The sequence below is a fragment of the Pelophylax lessonae genome, assembly GCF_965119305.1.
Source record: "Pelophylax lessonae genome assembly, chromosome: 6".
Lineage (NCBI taxonomy): Eukaryota > Metazoa > Chordata > Amphibia > Anura > Ranidae > Pelophylax > Pelophylax lessonae.
Genome location: NC_138773.1, coordinates 247,580,492 through 247,602,539, shown reverse-complemented (window position 1 = coordinate 247,602,539; position 22,048 = coordinate 247,580,492). Strand labels below are relative to the sequence as shown.

Below are 22,048 nucleotides of genomic sequence, written 5' to 3'. Positions count from 1 at the left end.
TTTGTTAAAATGTTGTAGTATAGTGAGTGCATATTTTTGGTAAACAACAAGACAACTGCAGAAAATGCCATGATCAACTGAAAGTAAATTTGTTGGGTGGGCTGACGACAATGTGCAAATTATCTCTAATCAAAGCAAGCAATCAGCAACCATCATGTCTTATTTGCGTAATTTATATCATGGCTGTAGGAGGCTGCACTCAGGTATGCGCTGCTACTTGCGTAAAGTGGTACATTCGTACAGACATAAGTCTCCAAATGTAGGCTGTCACCAGGGGCTCCCGGACAGCAAAATAATACCAGTGCCGTTTATGCTGTAAGTGTGCATGGGCACTTAGTACTTCTTGAGCTAGGTACACTCTTAGATTTTTTTTTTCATTCAACCAGCAGGCTAAACAAAATTAAACTCACAGATTCCTGCATCCACCCAAGTGATGTCAATGCAGGAATCCCCCTCTCTCTGATATTATATTCTGACAGATTTCTGGTTTTCCAGCAGTCCTGTTCAACAAATGCTGATCTAATAATCAACGTCTGTTGAACAGAGAGGGCTATGAACAGATTGAATTTCCATACATTTGCACCCAGCTTTTCTCTCCCTGTACAGTATATTATGAAAAATGTACGTAAAAGGATTGGAACACGTGTAACAACTTCATCATTACAGAAGGAATTAAAGAATAAGTTCACCTTTAAAAAAAAAAATAATAAATTCACATATTTGTGCAGATAAATAAACGTGTATTTATTATTATTTTTTTAACCACTTCAGCCCCGGAAGATTTTACCCCCTTCCTGACCAGGCCCTATTTTGCGATTCGGCACTGTGTTATTTTAACGGACAATTGCGCAGTCATGCAACGCTGTACCCAAATAAAATTATGTAATTTTTTCCTCACAAATAGAGCTTTGTAATGGCGAAAATCTGCGATTTTTTGCGGGACTGCGACATTGTGGCGGACAGATCGGACCCCTGACTGACATTTTTGACACTTTTGGGGGGACCAGTGACATTACTACAGTAATCAGTGCTAAAAATATTCACTGTTACTGTAATAATGACACTGGCAGGGAAGGGGTTAACATTATGGGTGATCAAGGGGTTAAATGTGAGCCTAGGGGAGTGATTCTAACTGTGGAGGGGGGGCGTGGCTTCTGAAATGACCATAGAGACATGTGATCTATATAGAAGGATCACATGGGCTCTATGATCATTGCAGGGAGAAGGACGGTCCGCTGTGTTTACAACAGCTGCCCGTCCTTCTCTCTCAGCGGGGAACAATCACGGGTGTCAGGCAGCAATCTGAGCCGCCTGCCCGCTGCATCGGCTTCCCGGCTGAGGAGCGGGAGCGGGACTATACCACCGACGGCGCACGCTTGCCCCCTAGCCTCCCGAGAGCGAGCGCCGTACATGTACAGCGATTTGCCTGGGAGCGGCTGCCTGCCGCAGTACATCTGTGGTGGGCGGTCGTAAAGTGGTTAAGTAGCCTGTGAAGCATTGCACCCAGGATCAGCATATTGCAGGTGTAATGCCAGGCTCCTGCAGACTGTCTGTGTAGCTGTCTGCCCATATTGGAGGTATGGGCAGACAGCTACACTGACAGTCTGCAAGCAGTTACTGAGTGACAGGAAGACCAATAAACTACCTGCTCATGAATGCTCTGGTAATTCATTGAGAAACTACAGGCCCCGTCACCTGTACCTGTAGCTCATTGATTCACAGAACTCTGTGAATGAAAGAGGGAGGTGTGTGAGCAGAGCCACACTCTTTTTGAATAGTGACAGCGGGTGCAGGGAGATGATTCCAAGCCCGCTGTCACAGGGAAGGGTGGATCGGAGTGAGAGCAGGAAGATGTTGAACATTACATGTTCCACCATCATTATGGGTGTACCATGAAACATGTTCCCAAAGATGAACTTATCCTTTAAACTCCAAGGTGTACAGAAAAGGAGCAGAGAACTATGGTAGGAAACCTTGCCAATGAAGTGTCCAAGCGAGATAAGAAGTCATACCCTGACTAGCCTATTAGACTCCACCTGCACTTAAAATATTAAGCTAGCCAAAGACGGAAAGTCTTTTAAACAAAAATTCTTAGGAAAAGTCATTAGAAAATTACAAAAATTCTCAGACCATTCAATGTTGTTTAAAATATTTCCTTTGCTTTTAACATTCTTGGATTTTGGAATGAATGGACTTTATCAAACGAAAATTACATACACTGTTAGAAATTTGTTCTTTTGAAGAAACTTTTCATTCTTGCTCCTTCAAAAACAAATATTGATTTGACCCACTAATGATTAGAAAAATCACCAAACTTTCTTTTCCTAAGAATTTTGTTCAAAATGATACCGATCTATGGCCAGCTTTAGTTCTAGGTGTACTGGATAGAGCAGTGTTTCTCAAAATTTTGTCAGTCAAGGCCCCCTTTAATATTATGCACAATCTCAAGACACTTTATTCTAAAATGTAAAAAACTAAAATTAATAGTTTTACACAATGTAGCAACATCCACACATGTGGGACACCCTTCGTGATTAATTCTTCCAAAGCAAATACACCTTTGCACACTGGTACTGATTAGTACTGCAATGTCTCTCTCCCTCGCTCAGCTAATGTGACCCCAATGTTGACGGAGAGGGATGGGAAAGGCAAACAAGGATACTATGCAGGTCTTCTTTATCAACTGATGATGTCAGTGGAAGGTTAAAATGGTGCACAATGAAAACCAGTGACATTGTGTAACTAAAAGGCAGGCTTGATGCACCTGCTGGAAACAATTTTGAGCAATTGTAGCCATTTTGCCAAGGTATCACCGTAGAAACCTGTAGACAACTGGTATATTACAGTATTTTTTTCAGAATTATTTTTTTTTGGCCACTAGGTGGCACAAGTCATTCTAGCAATGGTAATAGTACCATTCAGACTAATAGAATAAGGAAAATATGCAAGACAGCTTACATTATATAACACTTCATAATAGCTTATTATTTGTTATTAGACATTATTAGATGATATATCATATAGAATAAGAGTAGGTTTTTACCATTTTCTCTGCTTCCCGAAGATCTTAGCTTTGGCATTCCTCCTTGAAACAAGCCACCTAAACCAGGAGGTCCTCCAAAGCCTCCTCCACCACCTCCCATTCCTCCACCTCCGCCACCACCACCACCGCCACCCATTCCTCCACCGCCACCTCCAGGAGATGTTTTAGGTTCTATTGGAAAAAAAAAAAGTAATTAAATAATTTTTTCTTCACATCAGTGTACAATGTCATATTAAAAACTCCACTTTTGTAATAAGATAGGAATAACATGCTACACAATGTGTTTTGGTATTTTAAATGGACTAAAGGTCAACATGAATACACTCCTGATATGTCAAAATATGTGACATGTGTCCTCCTATTGACACACACAATTGGGCATATGACAATGAAGGAGCACGATTCCTCCCAATGATACCAACGATGGGGCACAATTCTTCCCACTGACACCATCGATGGAAGACCATTCCTACCACTGAAACCAACAACTGGGCATATGTCCCCCCACTGACATTAACAACTGGGCATATGTCCCCCCCCACTGACACCAACAACTGGGCCTATGTCCCCCCCACTGACACCAACAACTGGGCATATGTCCCCCCCACTGACACCAACAATTGGGCATATGTCCCCCCACTGACACCAATGAAGGAGCACAATTCCTCCCAATGATACCAACGATGGGACACAATTCTTCCCACTGACACCATCGATGGAAGACCATTCCTACCACTGAAACCAACAACTGGGCATATGTCCCCCCCACTGACATTAACAACTGGGCATATGTCCCCCCTCCACTGACACCAACAACTGGGAATATGTCCCCCCACTGACACCAACAACTGGGAATATGTCCCCCCCCCCCCACTGACACCAATGAAGGAGCACAATTCCTCCCAATGATACCAACGATGGGACACAATTCTTCCCACTGACACCATCGATTGAAGACCATTCCTACCACTGAAACCAACAACTGGGCATATGTCCCCCCACTGACATTAACAACTGGGCATATGTCCCCCCTCCACTGACACCAACAACTGGGAATATGTCCCCCCACTGACACCAACAACTGGGCATATGCCCCCCCCCCCCACTGACACCAACAACTGGGCATATGTCCCCCCACTGACACCAACAACTAGGCATATGCCCCCCCCCCCACTGACACCAACAACTGGGCATATGTCCCCCCACTGACACCAGTGAAGGGGCAAAATTTCCTCCTAATGACACCAATGATGGGGCATCATTCCTCCCACTGACACCAATGTTGGGGTATAGTTTACTCCCACTGACACTAAGACATTTTATACTACCACTAGCCTCAGTCCAGCATACACCTTCCAAACTGTTCCAACAGGTCCGAAAATCCTTACCGCATGCACAACAAATCCTTTCATTCCTATGGAAAGGTCATCTATTATGCAACCAAACAATGGATGTTTTTTTCCATATTAGTATTGTGCATATGGAGAAGACTTCGGGACAGGCTGGGAAAGTTTCTAGTTGTGACTGTGCATTTCCCTGTTAACCACATGGTGTATATCTGCAGTAAAAGGCTGACCATACACTATACAACCCGACTGCACAATGTCCTTTAAATCTATGTTAAAATATTATATACAATGGCCTGCCTGATTTGATACAACTTGAATTGGTCGCTTCGGTTTGTTCTCATAAAACATAGTTTTGGTAACTCGGATTTTACAGAAATTGTACACATTTTAGTTTGTACAGATTATACTACTCAGAATAACAACCATGTAACTCAGATTTAGTTGCACCATATTTTTCTTATAACAGGTTTACTTTAAGATATGACAATGCTTACAGAGTGGCAATATGACTCATTTCTCATGTCTCTGAAAAACAATAAGAAATTGGTAGGTGATTAAACTTGCCTCTACTGTGTCCACCAAAATGGAAAAATTATCTTTAGGCCAACTGACTTTTATATGTTTGGTTTGGACAGAAATATGTGAAAACACTCATAAAATGCTAAAGGTGCACTGTATCTATAAATACGTATCAGAAGGAATAAACTTACTTTCAAAAACTGGCCCACTTCTGTCATTGGTGACGGCCTTCTTGAGCTTTTTTCCTTTTGAAATATCACACAACAGAGCATTTCTTCCGGATACCTCGGATTTAGATAAATTTGGTTTTTCTACATTTGCCTGCAATAAAAATCTCTCATTAACACAATGTTCCCTGGGCAGCAACTATGTAAAGAAAATAAAACAATGTTTTAATTTTGGACAGAGTGGAGAAAGCTTAGAACTTTTGTTTCTATGTTACATGAGTCTCCAGTTTGGATAATCTACTCATTGTGGTCACAGACAGTGATAAAAACCTCATAAAAACCTCAAAAAGTCAATCTTTAAGAAACTGTTAATTAAATCACACAGTATAATTATTTTACTTCTTGCTTCTTTCGTTAGTTCAGAATTTGCACACAAACACAAAAAACGACTAAAAACAACAAAGGCTTCTTGCACATGGGGCGTTTGACTGCCATGTGTGCAATCCTGGTGTTTCAGTGCACCGAGGATCTATAACATGCTGAAATATGCTGCGGCTCGATGGGGCAGAATATTGTACCCAGTGGTACATGTGTTCAGGGATGAATGCCCAGAGTGCAGGATTTCTGCATTCTGAGAATTGACCCTGAATGTACAGGACCATACAAGCAAGTACCACTTGGAACAGCAGTGGCATATTTCAGCCAGCCCTAGGCTTTGACAGCCTGAAGACATTGGGGCTGAACATGGAACTTGTGCCTTCCAGGCATCCAGCTTAAGGCCTTGTTCACACTGGCACTCCTGAGTTTAGCTTTTGTAAAATTTCAGCAGAAAACCCTGGAGAATTTGGAATGAATTTGGAATCCTGATTTTGGAATTAAATATATGTAGCTTCCCCAATATATTCTGTGTGTACATAATTACAGAGAACTTGTGCTGTGAGTTCCCCTTTTCATGGACCAGGCACGAGGCTCCTTATTTGTACATTTTTATATTATTTATGCCACACATAATCTTGTATGTTGTTTTTTTTCCTTCCCTATTACCCTCCCTTGCTGTACTTGCTGAGGGATTCTCCGTTCTTGTGCTTGTTTTTCTTAGTGGCCCGTGGGGACAAGGCCTATTTTTTTAGAGGGGGGTTTATGCAGTGACCCCAGAGCTACTGTTTTGCTAAATTAAAATGTTGGCCTCACTGTAATCAGGGAGGCATGGTTTGATTAGTCAGGTCTGCTCTGGACTCTAAAGGCATAGGCTCAATTGTTTCCCCCTGTCTCTCAGGGGATCCTGGAACATAGTGGGTGGGAGAATCATGACCCAGCCCAGACTGCATACAATTATCTCCCCAGCCAATACCTTGTTGATATGCAGGTGATCAGCAGGAGGCTTAGGGAGGTATAAATGGGTCAGAGTCCCGGGCAGAGGGTAAGAGTAGGACCTAGCCTCAGTGCTATGGCATCCCTAGGAAATTCACCTTGAACTGCAGCATTTCTGTAGGGCCCCAGCTACAGTTTGGCTGGGGGCCCTCGGCTCTATCCTTCCTGGAGTACTCTCAGAAAGTTCACTACAGATCCAGCACAGGGCTGCAGGAATACTGAAGTTTACTGACCCTGCACATGACTGCTTGAAAATCAGGAAGCAGTGAGGACCAGATCTTCACTAACTCTTCTGGAAGTTCTTTAGCTACTATTCTTTGCATTCAGGACTGCTTCTCTTTTGGAATTCCTGTTTGTTTGCTGCTCAGCTTTACAACTTCAGAGGGGTTCTTTTCACCCTGAAGTTTGTTTCAGACCAGAGTCCTCATTATCAGGTTATAGTTCTTTGGAGTATCCCTAGGCACATTCTTACTCTATTCAAGTTCATCCCCAAAAATAAAAAAGACAAAAAAAGAGCTGTATGGCCTGTTTACTGACTCAGAGTATGAAATGTTGTGTCTGGCTGCTGTGTGCCCACTAGAGACGAGCTTAGGTGTCTTAGTCTCAGTCCCAACCCACCTGCCAGATCCCGCCAAAGAAGCAGACACTGCACACCGCTAATCACAGGCATTGAGACATTTTCCAATCTGTGCAGCTGGGGAAAATGTTTCATTGCCTTTGATTAGCAGTGTGCAGTGCTGGCTTCCGGGCAGGATTGGGCAAGTGGTTTGGGACTAGGATCCTGAACAGGCCTGGGCCCTTCTCTAGTGCCTACTAGGGAATGGAAACCGAACCGCCAGACCAATCCGGTATGTGCACGAAGAGTTGCCCAATGCAATTACACACAGGGCCGCTGATAGGTGGGACCACCAGCCCTCTTGTAGGGGACCCGAGCACACAGGGGGGCCCACACAGAGAGGGGGATAAGTGATGGACAACAAATACAGAAATTTTCCTCCAGCACCTGAATCTGATCTCTGTCCCTCTCCCTGCTGTCAGCTTTTATCTGTTGAGAAAGAGACAGTTGTCCCTCACTAATCCCCCTCCCTTGTGTGGGCCCCCCCTCCAAGCACTTATCTCTGCTCAGGAGTTTATTTGTAAATTGTAACTTTGTTTCTCTATCTCTGTCTCTTTGATCACTGAGCTCCAACTGCCCAGTCTGTATATTTTTCTCATCTCATCTTCTTTTTTATTTAACATAGTTTTTTTTTTTTTAGATTTAGCAGGAATTATGCGAGTTATGTTATATTTGTGTCTGATAATAGTGATTTTGTTGTAATTTTAGCTAAATATATCTTTAATATCTTCTTGGGGGGGCCCTGCCAGGTAGTCTGTACGGGGCCCCGCGATTTCTAACAGCAGCCCTAATTACACACAATGCAGTGAGAGGCTGATGGCAACTGCAGCTATCTGTGACTGTTTGCACAGCTACTAATTACCAACAGGGATTGTGATTGGATGCAGACTGAGCCCAGATATGATCATATGTCCCTAAACACAGGTAATCACTGGCTGTGCAATCAGTCATTGATAGCTGCCGCCACCATCAGCTTGTTGCATTTTGTGGGCTGAACGTGAACAGCTCTTTGCTGGTATTTTTTGTCTGGGTGTGTTTTCTGTGAATATTAACAATGAATTAAATAGCATTTTCAGTTTGTGGTGTTCAGATGCAGTTTAGTTCTGCTTTAAAGTGGTTGTAAACCTCAAACATTAAATATATACAAAGCATATCCCTCTATAGTGTGTACTTGTCTCAATCCAGAGCTCTAAAGCCCCGTACACACGGGCCAAATTTTGGGTGGCATCGGCCGGTTCAGAAGAAACCGACCTATATTCGGCCTGTGTGTACTGTACTAAAGCCAGACTAACAGAAGTCGAAGGGTCATGACCGAAAAAGGTCTTCTGAACGGCTCCCAATCAGCCACTGACCTCCCCCTGTCAGAAGACAATAGTAGCTCAGCAGGGGAGATCGCTCTACTAACATCGGACTGTTAGTACAGGGGTTCCAACCTGAGCTGTCAGTTTTTTTTTGTTCAGCCAGCTGGGTTGAAAACCTCCCCCCCAAAAACTAGCAGTGTGTATTAGGCTTAAAGTGGAGTTTCACCCAAAAATGGAACTTCCGCTTTAAGCACTCCTCATCCCCTACATGCCACATTAGGCATGTCATTTTTTCTTGGGGGGGGGGGGGACTGAGTACCTTGTTTTGACAGGTACCCGCTGATACTTCTGCTCGGGCCTCCTAGGCGGCTCAAGTGGAAGTTCTCCTCTCCCCCTCCCTCCCTGCAATCTTCTGGGACACGTCACAGGTCCCAGAAGATTGCCCGGCCACTAAGGAAGCGCAGTGCGACTCGGCTGTGAAGCCTCAAGCTGTCACAGCAGGGTACCCACACTTGTGATGCTGGCACTGGGAAGAGACGAGAGAGAGCAGCGAGGCTTCAGGTGTCTTGATCGTGGGACAGGTGAGCGTGTGTTTATTGAAATTTAGCAGCTACACTTTTTGTAGCTGCTGACTTTTAATAAACCTAAAAACGTCTGGAACTCCGCTTTAAGTGTAATTTCTCTCTGCTGCTTCATTCCTCTACTATCAGCATGAGTCACTTCTGATAGATTCTTACCTGACACCAATACAAAAATGGTGTTGGTGTAGACCTCCAACTGATTGACAGCCTCAGCTCTGTTCCTGTTTGCTGTGTGAAGGGGGGTGTGTCCCTTTCCTCCAACCAGCTATCAGAGCTCTCCTCGTTGAGCTCTGAAGTGTGTCATTTTAGCTCTCTTCCCCCTTTTTTATGAACTCTCAGACAAGCTTTATAAATTCAGCACTTTGAACAAATGTAGAGAAATGAAGACTGCAGGTAAACAGTTACTACTTATGTAGGAGGATTTGTTTTATGTCTGTGTATTACCTGAGGCCAGTCACTTCACCCGGTATATGTAAGAATTTACAACCACTTTAAGTTCTGGGTAAACCTATGCTTTAATGGTAAAAACACTCACCATTAACAAACAGGGTTAAGAATTAAATCCATATAAGATTAGTAACCCACCTGTGAAAATGTAGGAGGAGGGGGAGGCCCTGGAGGAGGAGGCGGAGGGACCGGCATTCTCACAAAGGTTTACTGTACCGTCCCCAGGACCTGTCAATAAGAAAAAACAGAATTTCATTATATACCCGGTACAATGTTATACAGCCTGTGCAGTCTCCAATATCTAAAAATATATAGGGGAACTTTCAACACAATAGGTGCTTAGTTATTGATAAAAAATACCGTGTATATGCTTACATAATTGTACCAGTTCAATTCAATGAAAAACTTTATTGAAGGGAAAATTATACGTAGGCTTACATAAGATCAGCTTATGTCTACATGGTATGTGAATATCAGAAGTCTAAAACGAATAACTAATCACCAGAATTGACTCTGGGCATGCCTTTTTGCCTGTGTGTTGAGGACGTAATGTCCTCAGTCCTATTGTTTAGCCATTATTAAACAATTAGGACAGAAAATATCAAAACTTAGATTTGACAGAACAGGTGGTGTGATACTATAAATGCTCAGATGTCACAGTCTTTAGAATTTGTTGGCCTTGACCCCAGTGGTGAAAACCAGCACACAGTCTCTCAGTCTTTGCACTACCAGTTTTTAGTTAGCACTATCTGAAGGCTAACAACTTATAATAGATACAGAATAGTATAATCAAACCTACCAGTTGCCCAGGTCATACATGACAGCCCAGTCTACATGTGGATGAGTAACTATCATAATATTTAATGGTGAATTTGAGTGTGCACTTATTTCTTGCAGGTGGGTATGGTGTGCAAACGTCTCTCCAATCTCTTTTTTCTATTTACACCATCACTTTCCAGCTTTATCAGTCTCAGAAATAAGTCTATAATAATTCCCTGCTACTGAAGTGCAGGAGGCCAACATTGGGGTAGCGCAGGAGTGTCATTCAATTAAGGTCTTTCCATATGCAGGAGGCCAACATATGGATGGACTCTATGGTGAAGATTTCCAAACCTGGAGAAAAAAGTAGATATTTTGTACACCTGCCTGCAAGGATTTTTTCAGGTGAAACTTTGTATTGCAGAACACAGTGGGTTAGCTGTAACTGCTCTCATTACATATTTAAATTGGACTAATTCTCTGCATTAAAGCGGTAGTATACCGCTTTTTTCCACTTTTAACTACAGGTAAGCCTATAATAAGGCTTACCTGTAGGTACAATTAATATCTCCTAAACCGGCACGGTTTAGGAGATATTTGCACTGCATGCATGGACCTTCAGCTTTCCTTGCCGGGAGCTTGCCGGAAAATGACTCCCGCGAGCATGCGTGGGAGTGACGTCATCGCGGCTCCGGCCAATCACAGTGCCGGAGCCGCCGAACTCGGAAGAGACGCCGAGGGATCATGTCAGCTCCCACAGCGGTGTCCGGGGGTCCATGTCGGGGCTTCGTTCTAAGGTAAGTAATTCATAATGAGCTTGTATGCAATGCATACTAGCTCATTATGCCTTTGTCTTGCAGGGTTTTTTTTTTTTTTTTTTAGGTTTACAACCGCTTTAATGTAAGAAACACCCCACTACCTGTCCTACCCCTCTCTGTCCCTAAATACTTACCTGGTTCCAGCACTTCTTCCCTCACCACCTGGTTTTACAGGAGAGCCATAAGCTTCTTCTTCTGTCAGTCAAACTCCAGTGAGGAGTTAGCAAGGCCTATCGGTGTCATGTGTGTCTATGGATACACACAGCCTAGCTCAGGACAAAGCGGGAGAATGCACACATTGATGCCTACTAAGCACCTGCCTTGCTACAGGAGGCACCCGAAGGAGAGAGGAGCTGAAAGCACCAGCAGGACTGCCAGAAGAGGAGGAAAGCAACCTTTCTGTGCAATATTGTTTCAGGAAACAGGTAACTATAACCAGGGTCGTCTTTAATATTGATTGGACCCTGTGCAAACATTTTCTTGGGCCCTCTTAAATCCACTTATCAACTATTTGTGGGCAGTGCGGGCTAAAGGGGCAGCTGCTTTGGGCCCCACAATGACTGGACCTGGGGCAGCTGCCCCTTTTGCCCTGCGTTAAAGACAGCCCTGACTTTAACCTTTTTTTTATCTATTTATTACTTTTTGAGTTGCCTTTAGTATCACTTTAAGTCTATAGGACTGCTCTTCTGTTTTTCACTCTACCCACACCATTCCATGCACTCCTCTGATTGCCACTGCACCCTCTGACTTCTCCACTTACTGCCACTGTACCCACACACATCTCCACATACCACCACCCGCCCACACTTCTCCGCTGAACGCCAATCTACTTGTGCACTTCTCCGCTGACTGCCTCTGTACCCATATACTTCTCCACTGACCACCACCACTTCAACACTGAATGCCCATCTACCTGTGCACTTCTCCTCTGACTGCCACTGCACCACGCACCTTTCATTTACCTACCACTGCACCCATACATTATGTTACTGACTGCCAATTTATTACTGCACACAGCATACTTCTCCATAGCCTGCAAGTGCACCTGGGCACTTCTCTACTGACCACCACCTGTGCACTACTCCAATGACTGCCAGCAAAGTAATAGCGCCCTTCTCTGCTGACTGCTGTACACGTAACAGTAAAACACTACCCACAAAGTGCTGGACTATGCATGCTATGCTATACATTACATTCCGCAGACTGCTGAACTCTGTATTTGGTATTGTATATTCATACCACTAGGAATTTTTATTTTTACATATTTGATATTTCACGCTTTTTAACAAACAGGAACACTTTTGGAAAACATATGAAACGAGGAATTCTGGTATGTATATTATATACATAGTTACATTGGTTCAGCTTGTACCAATGTAACAATGTATATACCATACCTGGTATATACATGCCTATAGAAGCTGGAAATCACTTAAGCGGACACCGTCAAACCAGTAATCTCCACTTGATTTTGGGTCCCTTCTGAACACAGGAGGTCAGCTTCTCAGCATCAGCACCATTCCTGAGAATGCTTTGTATTTTCTGAATGAATGCAAAGTTTTCTCTGATTGGATGAGGTGGAGAGCGTGACATCACAGCCCTGCCTCTCCACCTCATTGAATCAGAGAGCGCTGTGCAACCAATCAGAAAATGCAAAACATTTTTATGAATGTCACTGGTCATGAGCGGTATTCAGAATAAGCAGTTTAGCTGCTCAGCACAGCACCTGGGAAGCAAGTGGAGATCACTGGAGTAGCTGTGTTTACTTCAGTGATTTCCAGCTTCCAGGGGCATCGGCCAGGTATGGTATATACATAGTTACATTGGTACAAGGTGGATCAATGTAACTATGTAAGAATATACCATACCTGAAATTCTTCTTTAGGTGAAACTCAAAGTATAACTAAAGAAAATACTTTTTATTTTAGTTTTGAATAGAAGGGAGATTGATTAGAACACCTGTCAGTTTTTATTGCGGTCTGTTCCCCCGTCCTGTTTACCATTATCATTGAAAGTAAAAGAAAATCCCAAATTTTGGGTTGTCCTGAGAAAAGTAATAGAGGGGAAATCTTCCAATGGGGACACTAGTTCTAATGATCTGGGGGTCCCCAAGGAATTCCCTTAATTTGGCAGGAATTTACTCTCACTTCCTGTTTGGCTATGGGACAGGAAGTGACGTAAAATCTCGCAAGGGGACACAGATAGCAAAAAAATAAATAAATAAACTGACAGGAGCTATAACCCTTTCTTGCTCTATCCAAAATGAAAAAGAAAAAGCCTTTATTCTACTTTAATTATGTGGAGTCCTGCTGTATCTTACATGATGGGTGCTGTAAAGGAATCTTATAGTCTTACTTTATGAAAGTATCAGAAGCAGCAAACCGTTATTTTCTTGTACTAGAAATTCGAGGTATCACTTAAAACATTTCATCAGGGGAAACGCAATATTTTATATACGTTAGACAGCTAGCAGAGCATCACAGTTTCCCTTCTAGTGCTTCCCTCCTCAGCAGCTACGCTCAGCTTCCCCCTCTAGGGCTTCCTGTGAAGAAGAAAAAAAATTGTGACAGGAAGGTTCGTGCTCATTGCAAAGCCACAGCCATCCTGTTTCTCTAATACATTCTTATTTCAGCTGCTGAAATCGAATGAGGTAACATGCCACAGCTCAGATCTGACAAAGGCAAGCTTATGACAGGGGAACACACTAAACTCCTCAGAGATTCCGGTATAAATAATACTGAAGATGATGACTTTTATTTTCTTGCACATTCAATAAACAGTTCAATAGTGCACTGTTTCCAAAAGAATTGGGACAACTGCCTTTACACACACAAGAACTTTAATGGCATCCTTGTCTTAGTCCGTAGGGTTCAATATTGAGTTGGCCCACCCTTTGCAGCTATAAAAGCTTCAACCTTTCTGGGAAGGCTGTCCACAAGGTTTAGGAGTGTCTATGGGAATGTTTGACCATTCTTCCAGAAGCGCATTTGTGAGGTCAGGCACTGATGTGGACTAGAAGGCCTGGCTCACAGTCTCCACTCTAATTCATACCAAAGGTGTTCTATCGGGTTGAGGTCAGGACTCTGTGCAGGCCAGTCAAGTTCCTCCACCCCAAACTCGCTAATCTAGGTCTTTATGGGCCTTGCTTTGTGCACTGGTCCAAATCATTTGGTGGAGGGGAAATTAAAGTGTGGGGTTGTTTTCAGGGGTTTGGCTTGGCCCCTTAGTTCCAGTAAGGGGAACCCTTAGGGCGCCAGCATACCAACACATTGCTAGACTTGCCAGGCTTCACAAGTGTGTTGCACAATTGCAGAAAGTCAGCATTGCATGGCTCCAGATCAACTGTCTTTGCAAGTTCAGGTTCGGTTATGTTGTGCAATAGTAATCCCACCACAGGGCTCACTGTGGCTGAATTTTCACGCTGTAGAGCAGTGTTTCTCAACCTTTTTTCAGTCAAGGAACCCTTTAAAAATTATTAACAGTCTCGAGGCAACCAATTCTAAAATGTAAAAGCTATTCTAATAGCTTTACATAATGCAACAACATCCACAAGTCCAAGAAGGACACCCAACGTTAGAGGTGATTTATTCTTCCAAAGCAAATACACTTTTGAAAACTGGTACTGGCTAGTATTCCATTGTTTCTCTTCTTCAGTTTTTCTCAATCACTCAGCTAATGTGACCCAAACGCTGATGGAGAGGTGCAGGGGAGTGTAAACAAGGATGCTATGCAGGCGGCTGACATCCTCCTTATCAACTGAGGATACCATTGGTCATTAGGATGCCGGTTGCTAGAAGGTTGTATTGGTGCACAATAAAAACCTGTGACTTAGTGTAACTAAAAAGGCAGCCTTCGTCCACATGCCTGCTTGTATACAATTTTTGGGCAGTTTGTAGGCATTTTGCCAATGTACCCTTAAAGAAACCTCAAGGCACCCTGGTTGAAAAAGGCTGCTGTAGACTTGCAGAGCTCTTGCTGTAGACCAGAGGTGTCAAACTCAATTTCATTGCGGGCCGCATCAGCATTATGGTTGCCCTCAAAGGGCCGGTTATATCTGTAGGATTAGATGTTGAGAGCACCCCCCCCCCCTTACATGAGATGTCAAGAGCCCCCCACCATCAGAAGTCAAGAGTCACCCACCCTTCCTTACATCACAATGCACTCCCTTACCTTATGCTGCTGCCAGGAATAAGATGCGGGTGGATCTGGGAAGAAGTTCAGGGCCTGGAGGAGAACCAGAGTAGGGCTGGAGTCAGCTTCCAGAGTCTGCTGAATGCTGAGACCAGGGGAGGCAGAGGCAAAGTGGTGTTGCCGCTAAACAGAGAGAGGCAGGATCTGTGGGAGGAGTTCTGCCCTCCTCTCTGCTGCAGACTGCTGAGAAGGGGGGGTGGGCAAAGACAAGCCTTTCTGCAGCTGCAAAGAGGAGTGCAGGATCTGGCGAAGGAGTTCTGTCCTCTCTGCTGCCCACTACAGAGACAAGGTGGGGGCAGAGACAAGGGGGCTGTCGCAGCTGCAGGAGGGGCGCAAGGGCCACATGAAATGGCCTGGGGGGGGCCACATTCGGCCCGCGGGCCTTGTGTTTGACACCTGTGCTGTAGACTCACCACTGCAACTTTGCTCTTGCTACAAATTGGAAAAGTGTCAACTAAAACTTGTGCTTCAACTGCTCTGCAAGTGTACAACTTGTCAGTGAAAATGTGCAGCAAGTTAACAGACTTACAATTCAACACTGCCACAAACTTATGGCAAGTTATCCTGGCTATCCGGGTTACAGTTACAATACAATTTGATACAAGAGGAATCAGAAGGTCCTGCTTGTTAGAGCTTACAATCTAAGAGGGAGGGTCAATTGTTACAAAAGGTAATAACTGTGGGGGATAAGCTGATGGGGAAAGTAAAAACACAGTCTATTAGTTGGAAGCAGCACAGGCTTCTTTAAAGAGAGGGCGTTTTAGTGGTGATAGTCTAAAGATGGATAGATTAAGAGATAGGTGGTCAGATTGGGGTAGGGAGTTCCAAAGGATGGGAAAAGCTTGGGAGAAGTCCTGGAGATGAGCATGGGAGGAGATGACAAGGAAGCTAGAGAGCAAAAGGTCTTGGGAGGAATGAAGAGAGTGGTTTGATTGATATTTTGAGACCAGATTAGTGATGTAGCTGGGGGCAGAGTTGCGGATGGCTTTGTAAGTTGTTGTTAGTACTTTGAACTTTTTTTGTTGGGTGAGCGGATTGGCAGTGAGGGGTACTAGACACTGAACTGAATTTATTTGTAACTGTACTGTCTCCTTTCATTTTGTATAGAGCTGCGCAAACTGTTGACGTTATATAAATCCTGTATAATAATGTGCTTTTGAGAATCCAATGTAGATATCAGAAAGCATAACAAAAATGAAAATATGAAAGTCAAAGAAAACTATAATATAGCACAGTACTAAAGCCAAAAACTAAAGCTTTTGCTTCAAATTAGGTGACAGCATTATTTGGTCAAATGCATGTAAACTGAATGTACAGTTCCACAAGTTTTGAGCTCATGGAGGAGGCTGCAGCACCTTTATCTAATCCACCGATGGTCGATGCGGCAGTCATTAGACTTGCCAAGAATGTGACACTTCCGATGGAAGACTCTTCTTCCTTTCATGATGCCCTAGATAGGCGCATTGATACGGACTTAAGAAAGTTCTACCTCGCGGCAGGTAGTGCCTGTAAGCCAGCTGTGGCATAAACGTCCATAGCAAGCGCTATGTGAGTATGGACACAGAATTTGGAATATGTGGTAAAAATCCAGCTGCCTAAAGAGCAAATCACCAAGGGTCTAGATGAGATAAAACTCTTGGCAGACTTTGTAGAGGAGGCAGCTATAGACATCATTCGATGGTCCTCTAGAGCAATGCTTAGCTCAGTCACAGCCAAAAGAGCTTTGTGGCTAAAACCCTGGGCGGAGGACCCATCCTCAAAGCAGAATTGCGGCAAACTGCCTTTTGATGGGAAAGCCCTGTTTGTCCAGGAATTGGAGACGGCTATCTTGAAGGTTACAGGAGGAAGATCAGGTCTTCTACCCCAGGATTAAAGGTTTAGACCCCAGAGAGGGCGACCAACCAGAGCAGTGCCAAATAGGTACATGGATTTCTGAGGTTTTCACCCATCCAAGGGCTCTAGAAGGAATTGGAGGGGTACAGAATCAACCTTCCTAAGGTCACAGTGAGCTAAGCCCACTGCGGCTCCTTCAGGTACCCAGAAGCCCTTTTGATGCCAGACTGGCCCAGGGGGAGTCGGTTTGAGCCAGGCTGCTCCCTGAAGTTAGCTGCTCTTCAGGAGTACATCAACATTTTGCTGGGTCAAGGGGCAATCATAGCAGTTATCAAAGGTTTACAGGCTTCTACTCTCCTCTTTCTGGGCTAGAAAAAAAAGGAGGGCTTTCAGACCAGTAATCGACCTTAAGAAATTGAATCGATTTATCCGGATAGAGATATTCAAGACGGAGTCTCTCAATACTATGATACAAGTAATTCAACCGGGGGACTAAATGATTTCAGTGGACCTGCAGGATGCCTACCTGCATGTCCCATACCATCAATCATACCAGAGGTTCCTCAGGTTTGGGTTGGGGGACAGACATTAACGATTTATCTGCCTTCCCTTTAGGTTATCCACTTCTCCTCAAACTTTCACCAGGGTTCTGAATGCTATTTTGGCCCCACTGAGGGAGAAAGGGCTCAGAGTCCATCATTTCTTAGACGATATCATCCTCATGGCCGAGAACCAAGACCTCTTGCGGAGACAGAAGGAGCTCCTGCTGTCCACCTTATGGACATTCGGCTGGATAATCAATTATCAAAAGAGCCAGCTGGAGCCAACACAGAGTATGGTCTATCTAGGGGCCCAGTTTAATACTTGGGAGGCCACAGTTTCCTTGCCTCTTCAGAAGCTCCCCAAGATCAGGGGGAAATCCCAAGATTCCCGTATTGGTGGTGCCAGTATTGTCAGGGTCCCAGTGCATGAGTCTTCTTGGGATGATGGCTTCATGAATCCCGATGATACCCTGGGTGCACTGGAAACTCAGAGTTTTCCAACAAGGCTTCCTGAAGCAGTGGAAGAAAATGCATCTATCCCAGCCAATCAGGATCAACAGCCGGATTCACCAGAGTCTCTGGTGGTGGATACGACAAAAAACGCTATTGCAGCATAGTCCTCGTAATTAGGGATTTGTTAAACAAATAACACCCTCTCCCCACATTTATAAGCCACACCAGATTTTCAGATGTATCAGTTTTTATCCGTCATCCTAACCTTTAAATATTGTTTAGAGACAATTTTATTAATAAAAATAATTCTTGAGGCAAATGGATATCAGAATATTTTGCTCAACTAAGGTTTCATCCATTTGAGTGCCCTGGGGCACTCAGTAAACCATCCTGTCCCTTAAGCACCACTCATGACACCTTACTGTAACCATATTTGCTCCTAACTGACTAGTTTTCATGCAACCTATCTAAGGATGGATAAGCTGTAATATATTACATTTTTGGTTTTGGGTTTAATACCACTTGAACTCTAAGCATCTGAAATTATTACTGTCACTTTTAGGGGTTTTCCAAGTATATGACTGCACAGCATAAAATTTACAATTAAGTCATTTCTGGGACTCGTATCTAAAGTGAGTAAGTCATACTTTGCTATACAAGGAACAGACAAATGTAATACCCTAATAGAGGCTCATTGTGCATACAGCAGTTGTTGTGAATGCAGTCAGAAAGAGGAATGTAGAGATAAATAGGCCTCTTAAAGTTCACCCATTCCCTTTTAACAATTACACTATTCAGTTCAATTTATAAAGATGAAAAAAAAAAAACATGGCACAGTTTAGTTCTGATTCAATATTTCTATTAGAGATTTTTTTTAATAAGACAAAAACATTGATGATCAGATATATAATGTGGTATCTGTTCAATCAACAATTATGTATATTTTTGGCAAACTGCATTTCCGTTCCTTTCATAACAGGGTATTCGGAATGAAAAAGTGCCACCCACAACTGCAATTTTACTGGTATATCCAGTCACCCTAGTGTCATATGGGGAGAGAAAGATTTTTACTTCTGATCAACAGATTTAGACTTTTTTCACAGGGGCGTACAGTGCGCTGAGCCTGTATAATGTAATTTACGGGGCCTGGGGAGTCTGCGTAAAGCACCCAAATGCGCATTGATGTATGCTATGAATGCACACTACCTGCATTTGAAATATGTGCCAGTGTGGATGCAGGTGTTTACAGACAACTCTCCTAATATAACTTCATGGGTGGCTGAACACGGGCCCCTGAATGTCATTACGCTGGCATTGCACTCTGTATGTGCATGAAACCTTACTGAAAGTGTACTTGCAGAAGGGTGAAACCGTTTAAATTGGCCAATGGAGTGAATAGTTGCACATCTAGCTGCCTGCATGTAGTTTTATTTAATTTCCAAAGTGGGCATCTGAGATCAGTTTGAAATTCTTCGGTGAACTTTCTGGGTTCCTTATGCCTCTGACCTCCTTTTGCTGCATCATGCTCGATTTTTATTCACATTGACTTGTATGGGGAAAACCAGGTCTGATATCAACAAATGCTCTTGTACACAAGACCTTGCGCATGTACCACTCTGGACTGGTCCCCCCATGCTCCTACTTATTGAACAATAATGTGATAGGAGGCCCCACTAGCCAAGAGGGAGAGCCAGACCACAATCTCGTGAGCTCTAGCTGGAATCAACAAATGGGGCACCTGAGTTTTAGAAATTATATTTAAACTGCAAGAAGGCACATGGAAGTCAGTCCAATGGCTAGTTTAAGACTTGTCCTGTTGGCACAGGTGTGATTAAAACTTACAACATGGGGGTTGATTTACTAAAATTGGAGAGTGAAAAATATGGTTCAACTCTGCATAGAAACCAATCAGCTTCTAGGTTTTATTGTCAAAGCTTTATTGAACAAATTGAAGTTAGAAGCTGATTGGCTACCAATGCCTACCATGCACAGCTGCACCAGATTTTGCACTCTCCAGTTTTAGTAAATCAAGCCCAGAGTCCTTCTTATTTAAAGATGCCCTAACAGTAACAAGTCTGCCTGAATAAACTCTTGCCTTGTCATGATATACAGCATCGGTACATACAGTATATGTGTAGCAGGATTCCCAGCTGTTTTGCTGGATATGGGTTCCCATGGGCCACCGGGTGCAACAAAAGTACCCCTTTGCATGTTCCTCCAAGTGTGAGAGCTGAGACAATGACCAGTCCAGTATCTTTGTTTTTTTGTATTTATTGAGAACTTGGATGGGAGAAGGGAATGAGTGGTATACTCCTTTGGCTCAACTGTGCACAATTTGCTAGGGACAACTGAAAAGCTTCTTTACGCTGACTTAACGTTGGCTATATGCCGATCAACACCGGTTGACGTCGGTTAACGCTTGCTTGCTGCCTGTTAACTCCAAACTGACCTTGGACTGCTTTCTCACATTTAGCTCCCTTTAGCACACCTTGCAGAGATAGCTACTTGAGATGCTGCTGCGCTGCTAAACACTTCAGGGCCCACCCCGGCACCCTCTTCCACTCACTTATCTTCAGGGCTTAAACACTGGCACCCCCTTTCTCTAAACCTTCTCCTCAGGTTAGCTGGCTCCTGGATCCCCTTGACCTTCTGGAGTGGTCCCCTCTCCTAGATAGACCCCTGGGCAGTCTCATGTACTCACAATACTGTTTTTCCCTGAAACTTCTGCCCAGCAGCTCCACTCGGTCCACAGCACTCTGGATCCCCCTCTGCAGCCCAGCTCAACCTTCGTCCTCTAGGCCGACCGCCCAGGACATTCTCAATTGCGCTGACAGGAGGAGAGACACCCTCCTCCTGGGACTCTGCTTCCCACCAAAGACACTGCGTCATATGCTCCCCTCAGACTTATACCCTATCGCAGGATGCTTTGCGGCAGATTCTGCCCTTTGAGATAGATACAAGCCCTGGTGTGCTATTCGTCAGGTTTCCTCCACTGTCCAATAAGAACCCTCATTGGACACAGTGGGCAGACTCCCCAGACTCAACAGACACCCTTGGAAGCACATGACAGCCTAATAAAATGATCAGGCCCTCCTGATATGCAGACAGGGCCACCCATATGCTTCTTCCTAGCACCTACCTAGGAGGGTGCTACATATGGTTAAAATGTGGTACCTTTATTTAGTTAACCGCCTTAGCGGTATCCCCGAGCGTGACTCGGGGTAGGAATTTTCTGCTATTAGCGGTATCCCCGAGTCACGCTCGGGGTCAATGGGCAGAGCGTGCAGACAGCGCAGCGGAGCTTCTCTTACCTTATCCTGGCGATCCAGCGATGAGCTCTCATTGCTGTGACCGCCAGCCGAGATCTCCGCCGCTCGTCTGTCGGTAGGAGGACTTCCTAGTTCCGTTCCCTGCAGCAGCAATGCTGCATGGGAGCGGAACTAGGGAGGGAAATTCAAAAAAAAAAAAAAAAAACGTTGCACAAAACACATAACACATTTTATATTATATATATGCATATATATATATATATATATATATATATATATATATATATATATATATATACATATATATATATATATATATATATATATATATATGCAAATATATATATATATATGTATATATATATATATATATATATATATATATACCTATATACACACACACACACATATATATATATATATATATATATATATATAAAATTATATTATTGATTCGATTATAATTCATATATATATATATACATATATACACACACACATATATATATATATATATATATATATCTATATCTATATACACACATATATATATAATATATAACGCATGAATTATAATCTAATCAATAATATAATTTTATTATATATATTATATATTAAATAATAAAATAATATTATTGATTCGATTATAATTCACTTGTTTGTGTTTCAAATTTATCACATCTGGGATGTCTACTAGAGACTTGTTTTGGTCAGGTTTAAGTCAGTAATTACTAAGATTTGTAGGCCTATAATACATAACGCCAAATTTCCATGAAAAGAATTGTACCG

At 43.3% G+C, this 22,048-nt stretch overlaps 1 protein-coding gene across 2 annotated transcripts in view; it reads right to left on the bottom strand.

Moving 5' to 3' along the window:
* Positions 1 to 22,048, bottom strand: part of WIPF1 (WAS/WASL interacting protein family member 1) — a 132,842-nt gene that overhangs the window by 20,214 nt on the left and 90,580 nt on the right. For both annotated transcript variants that reach the window (XM_082261003.1, XM_082261004.1), the window contains 3 exons: positions 9,533 to 9,622; positions 5,103 to 5,232; positions 3,044 to 3,214 (listed from right to left, as the gene is read on the bottom strand). In XM_082261003.1, coding sequence (XP_082117129.1) covers positions 3,044 to 3,214; positions 5,103 to 5,232; positions 9,533 to 9,589 — 358 coding nt within the window. In that variant the 5' untranslated portion in view covers positions 9,590 to 9,622. The remainder of the gene's footprint in view (positions 1 to 3,043; positions 3,215 to 5,102; positions 5,233 to 9,532; positions 9,623 to 22,048) is intronic.